The sequence below is a fragment of the Anser cygnoides genome, chromosome 6 (assembly GCF_040182565.1).
Source record: "Anser cygnoides isolate HZ-2024a breed goose chromosome 6, Taihu_goose_T2T_genome, whole genome shotgun sequence".
In the NCBI taxonomy this organism is placed as follows: domain Eukaryota; kingdom Metazoa; phylum Chordata; class Aves; order Anseriformes; family Anatidae; genus Anser; species Anser cygnoides.
Genome location: NC_089878.1, coordinates 19,120,226 through 19,126,109, shown reverse-complemented (window position 1 = coordinate 19,126,109; position 5,884 = coordinate 19,120,226). Strand labels below are relative to the sequence as shown.

Below are 5,884 nucleotides of genomic sequence, written 5' to 3'. Positions count from 1 at the left end.
TGATAAGAAAGTGGCTTTCTTGTGCGAAATCACTTCAGGTAACAGATATAACATTAAATAACATACATTCTATGCACCAAGAACAATGTTTTATGTACCAAGTCTCTTATCTGTCTCTTCTAATGACTTCCCTTAGCGGGTTGTTAGTACTTGACAGCAGGTCTCTGTGCGGGGAACTTTTTTCCAATTCCACATTCAAAGGAGGTCCATCAGAGAACATGATTGGCAATTTTCGTCATAATCTGCACATTATTAGCATCAAAATTGACATGGCAGTAACACTGGTGGTTTTTGATGTGCCTTTCTTCAAGTTCAAGGAAGTCCCTCCAGTAGCAGTGGTTTGGTATAGCAGGTCTCAGTTACCCAGCGGTGGCTTTTCAGAGGCAAAGGCGCGACAGAGATGTGTGAGAAATAAATCCGAGAGCCGTTTTACCCAAAGAAGAGAAACACGCTAAGAGAAAAAAATCAAATTTAGCAAAGTGTCTGTAAAGTAAATGCTTCAGGACAACATCCTACACCTAGAGAGATTCAAGTATTTCCCAGGTAGCGTGGGCTGTGGTAGCTGGAAAGCAAGAGCTTAAAAAATGCCTCTCCCAATGCTGTCAATCTCCCACCTCCCTTCCCGTTACTGGCCCGTCGCAGCAGCCTCGTTAGCTACCGCTTTCCGTGCGTAAAATACGCGAGACATTTCCCATTTATTCCAACTCAGACCGAAACAATAATAATAATAATAATAAAAAGGGGGGGAAAGAATGTAAGAAAGGAACACAAACACCTTCCTCGGGCCGGCCCCCTCCCCCGGCGGCCCGCAGCCCCGCCGAGCCGGCCGTCGGGCGGCGCGGGGCCGCTCCGCGCACCTCGGGGGCGCCTCCGCGGGGGCGCAGGGACGCGGAGCGCCCTGTCCGCTAGGCCCCGCTCCCCGCCGCGACGGGGCGGTCAGCGCCAGCCACGCCGGGGGAACCGGCGGCCGGGCCCGGGGCGCCCCCCGTCCCGGAGCCGCTGCCGCCGCCCTCCCGCCCCCCCTACAAAACGCCCCCCGCCCCGGGCGCGGGCCGGGGTAGTTATCTGGTGAGCGGCGCCTCCTCCCGCTGGTCCGGCGAGGCGACGGCGGCCTTGCTGAGCACGGCGGCCGAGTAGGGCAGGAAGCCGCTCTCGGAGCGCTGCGCGGCCGCGGTGCACGGGAAGTCGGTGGCGGCGGCGCCCCGCGAGCCCAGCGCCGAGGCCGCCGCCGCCGCCGCCGCCGCCGTCTGGCTGCTGTGGCAGCTGAGGCAGGAGCAGGGCGCCGAGCCCCCCGGCGGCCCCGACCCCGCCGCCGCCGCCGCAGCCGCCGCCGCCGCCGCCGCCGCCGAGGCGGCCGCGCTGCTGTTGAGGCCGGCGGCGGCGGCGGCCGGCGCCTGGTAGAGGCCGGGGTGTCGGAAGCTGCAGAGCAGCTCCGGGCGCGAGTAGGGGTGCGAGAGGGCGCGGAAGGTGTCCAGCGGGCGGATGGAGGTGGCGAAGGGCGCGGCGGCGGCGCCCGAAGCGGCGGCGGCGGCGGCGGCGGCGGTGACCCCGACGTGCGGGTAGTAGTGGAGCGGGACGTGCGAGTGGAAGGGGTAGGGCAGGCTGCCCGTGGCGGCCGCGTGGGTCATCATGTAGGTGTAGAAGCTGGGGTCGGCCGGGTGTGGCCACGACATGGCCAGGCGCTGCCGCTTGTCCTTCATGCGCCGGTTCTGGAACCACACCTGGCGGGGACAAAAGCACAGCGCGGCCTCAGCTCCGCTCCGCAGCCCGCAGCCCGCAGCCCGCAGCCCGCAGCCCGCTCCCGGCCCGCTCCCGGCCTCCCGGGCCGAGGCACAGGCGGGCACCGACGCCTCCGTCCCTCGCCCACCCGCAGCAACCGGCTGAGCCTGTGCCCGGGGAGGATCCCTTCGATCCGCAGCAAACGTGTTCCCTTCGAGCCCTCCCCTCCCCCTCCACGGAGGACCGTGACCTCCGGTACTGACGCGCTCGTCCCTCTGCCTCTCCCCCCACCTCCCCTCCCCGGGTACCAGCTGCGTTTATTTTCTCTCCCCTCTCCTTCTTAGGAGACGCGCTAGCTCAGTAAAATCCACCGAGGAAACTAAAAATAAAGACAAGGCAAGCGGCAAGTTTGGGGAGCGGGGCGCGCCGTACCTTGATGGTGGTCTCGGGGAGGTTGAGGGCGGCGGCCAGCTCGCAGCGCCGCGGCCGCGACACGTAGTTCTCCCGGTAAAACTCCTTCTCCAGGCGGGCGATCTGCTCGCGGGTGAAGGCGGTGCGGTACCGCCGCACCTGGTCGGCCCCCGCCGCCGAGCCGCCCAGCGCGCTGGTGCTGTGCAGGCTGCCCAGGCCGGCGGCGGGGGCGGCGGCGGCGGCGGCGGGGGCGCTGGGCGCGGGGCTGCTCTCCGCGTAGCCTGCGGGGCGAGCGCACCGTCAAAGCGGCCGGGGCAGTCCCGGCCCGCCCGGCCTTCCCGCGAGCTGTCACCCGGACAAATTGCTGCCCTTCATAGGATCGATACGCTTGGGTCTGGGGTGGGCTCTTTCCTTCCTTTCTTTCTTTTTTCTTTTTTTTTTTTTTGGGGGGGGGGGTGGGAGGGGGGGTGGGGGGCTATTTTTGGGGTCTTTTTTCTTTCTTTCTTTCTTTTTTTATTTTTTTTTTATTATTTTGTGTCGCATAGCCGCCTTATTGCGAGCAAACCGGGCGGTTCGTGTGGCTACAAAGCGGCAGCGCCGGGAGCCGCCGAGCCCCGGGAAGGGCGTGCGGGGGCTCGGCCGGGCTGCCGGGAGCCCTGGGCTCTCCTCTCGCATTTCGCCCTTGGAAGGGCTCGGTTTCGTTTGAGACGAACCGAGTCTGAGCAGCCCTGACGCCAATTTTTCTCGCGCATTCCGTCGAGGATCCCTTCCTTTCTTTGGCACATTTGAGGGAAAAGGCATGCACTGTGGCCCCTAGGAAATCCACCGCTCACCTGGCTCCCCCCCCCGCCCCAGTTACAGCGATAATAACAGCCATCGTCCATCACCATGCCCCGCAAAGCGGGAACGAGACGGGGCTGCTCCAGCTCCTCCGTTATAAACAGAGGAAAAGTGAACAATGCCCAATTACTCTTAAATGGACACGGGATGACACGTTGCATATACACAGAGAAGGACAAACGCAGACAAATATGGACAGTTTCCTCGCCCTTCTCCCTCTCTCTCTAATTTAATCTATGTATGTATGTATACACACACACATATACACGGCTTGAGGGACGCAGAGGGCTCCAAGAGCGCGAGAAAAAATAAGGAGAAAGGCTCCCCTAAATCCAGGTGGGTGGATGTTCGTGCCCACAGCTATTCTGGATATCTATCTACATACCGATGGAGCTGGGCACGCACACACACACGCACCCGCAGAGGAGCTGCCCGGGCAGTGTCCCGGCTATCGGGATAGCGCAGCAATCACAATAATATTTTACAGCCTCCAGCTCTGTCTCGGCAGAAGAGAGAGCGCCGCTTGCAGAGGCGAGCAACTTTGGCGGTGTCGGTGGGTTCGCTTGGCTTTTTAAACCCGGTTGGCAAAGCGCAGGGCTTAGATGGAGATGAGAAACGAAGAGTTACCTTTGTTACTGTTTTCCTTCAGCTGGGAGGAAGTCAGGCTGGCCGGGGAGCGGAGTGCGGAGCAGCCCACCTCCACATCACTGTTCATATCTGCCTCTTGAGCAACTTCCGAATAAAGGCTGATTTTCTTCCTGCTTTCCGACGGCGGGATTTCGGACGAGACGGCGCTTTCGCTGCTCGGGTGCTGAAGATTGAATAAAGTGTCTATTTCGAATTTGCCTTTGGCGGAGATGTCCCCTATCGCGCTGTGCAGGGAGGCGGAAGTTAGTCTCGGGCTGAGGCGACCACTGTGCTGAGAATTTTCAAGGGCCTCCAGCACCGCATTTCCAGCTGAGTCTGACAAATTCGAGAGCCTTTTGCCAGCTGTAGGGCTGTGCAGCCCTCTCTCCATCAGGATCATCTCTTTTCTTATTCTTTCCATCATCTCAGCTTTATAAAAAATGTCAAAGTTGCAGGGCTGGTCCTGTACTAATGATGAGCTGCAGCAGGGGCTAATTCACATTCAGCCCGGCAAGTGTCTCTAAATATTATTATCTCTTTTTGAGGGAGGCGTAAAAATTGTGGGATGCCAAAGCGAGGGAATGACTGGTCAAAATGACCCATACATCCTTTCTAGCCCGAAATGTCATTCATCAAAAAGTAGTGCTCGTCATTAAGGTACGAATGACGCTGTTCGAATAATCATTTATTGTAACAGGTTTATAAGCAAATAAATACAAGCTCCTGTCAGTGGATAATGAAGGCGGCTTCTGAGCAGACAAATATATCCAGGTGGAAAGAAAGAAAGACAAGAAGTGAGGAGTAAAGCTCTTGTCCTTAGCTTGATCAGATCTTGCTTGAATTGCTCTGGGGTTTGGCCTCTGGGGTGAAATTGACAGTCTGATTAATAAAATGAGCTGTGCAACATTTCCCCCTTCATTTAGGTGCATCATTATGCTCTGATTTTTGTTTTGTTGCCTTTTAGGTCCTAATGATGCAGCTTCTTTCTCATTTGTCCTCGGACAGAACTACATGCTAAATATTAGATAACGCTTTTCTTTATTATTATTTCTAAGGCGGATTTTAGATCGCGACGATAGGAAACGTTGGGAGAGGAGCGACGGACCGAGAATCCCCTGCCGCTGACATCTATTTACTCTTCCCTCCCATTTTTCCGACTGCATTAGTACTTTTATTTAGGAATTACTCCATAACCCTCATGCACCCCTCACACTCGCGAACCCTACACAGACTTTATAAGCCCGCTGCTGCCGGCACACGCCGGTTCAAGCGGACCTACAGCAGTCTCCTGGAAATTGAAATAGGCATTAGAATTCCTCGTTTCTAATATCTTTTCTTCGTTGCGACTTTAAACACGATCTCCTTCCTACTTTCTGTAATCCTGCTTCTCGACGAAGCTAGCCTGCTATTTTTCTCCCCTTCTGGGACAATGCTCGCTCTCGTACGCTCTGCTAGCGGGGAGAAGAACCGAAGGGCATTAAATGCGTCCGTGATTTAAAACACCCCGCCGCCGTGCCATCTCATCCTGGCGGCTGGTTTCTCTCTCCAGCCCTTTCCTTCTTCCCTCCCCACCGCCAATAAAGTCTCCCCACTTAAAAGTATTATTATCAGAAGTGATAGAAATAGGCGATACTCGGCTTTATTGTCTGCAGGCACGGAAGCAGCCGGGATATCACCTCCAACCCCCTGTCTCCAAAGTTACCTGTGGCTCGGTTAGCTCATCCCTCCGCTCTTTTCCGGGTGATGTGGAGTGCAGCGTCTGGGCGCTGCAGGGGACACAGGCTACCACGCTCGGCAGACGTGACAGTCGGAAAGTCTCCCTTCAGTGATAACTTTGCTAGTAATAATGACGCTGATGGCAACCATTTAAACGAAGATAAATCCTTTGTCGTTAGCATCTCTGGAGTGCTCTTCAGTAGCTGCCCAGCCTTTATTCTCGCCGTGATTTTTTTTCCCCCACATCATCTAGTATTTAGACCCTGAGAACCCGAGGGTTTGATCGCCCGGAGAAACACCCCAACGTTTCCTGTGATTAAAAGCGGGGTCGATTTTTTTCGAGGAGAGCTGTTCCCGCTAATGTTAGTCACACACATCTCCTAAGTTCTTGTGCTCTTGCGCATGATTCATAGCTCGAAAATGGGATACTTGTCAGATTTTTTTTTTTTTTAATAACGTGTTAAAGTCTCCCTAAACATTCCACGAAATATTTAGGAAACATTCTAGGCGTTGTTTGCAAAATCCAGCCTTCCATTAATGAGCGTTTTATGTCAGCCCTTTGAAATGTGAA

At 56.1% G+C, this 5,884-nt stretch overlaps 1 protein-coding gene across 1 annotated transcript; it reads right to left on the bottom strand.

Annotated features, from left to right (window-relative positions):
- Window positions 1–1,061: 1,061 nt before the first annotated feature.
- On the bottom strand, window positions 1,062–4,808 carry EVX2 (even-skipped homeobox 2). The gene is made up of 3 exons (XM_048061297.2): window positions 3,598–4,808; window positions 2,152–2,411; window positions 1,062–1,721 (listed from the first exon to the last, which is right to left on the bottom strand). Exons 1-3 carry the CDS (start codon window positions 4,019–4,021, stop codon window positions 1,062–1,064), a joined length of 1,344 nt encoding a protein of 447 aa, XP_047917254.2. The 5' UTR covers window positions 4,022–4,808.
- Between the last annotated feature and the right edge of the window lie 1,076 nt (window positions 4,809–5,884).

Excerpts from the sequence above, each read along its gene's own strand:
- EVX2 (XM_048061297.2), bottom strand. The coding sequence starts at position 4,021 with ATGATGGAAAGAATAAGAAAAGAGATGATCCTGATGGAGAGAGGGCTG. Across the intron at positions 2,412-3,597 it reads GAAGGAAAACAGTAACAAAG|GCTACGCGGAGAGCAGCCCC; the intron begins GTAACTCTTCGT and ends CTCGCCCCGCAG. Across the intron at positions 1,722-2,151 it reads TCCCCGAGACCACCATCAAG|GTGTGGTTCCAGAACCGGCG; the intron begins GTACGGCGCGCC and ends TGTCCCCGCCAG.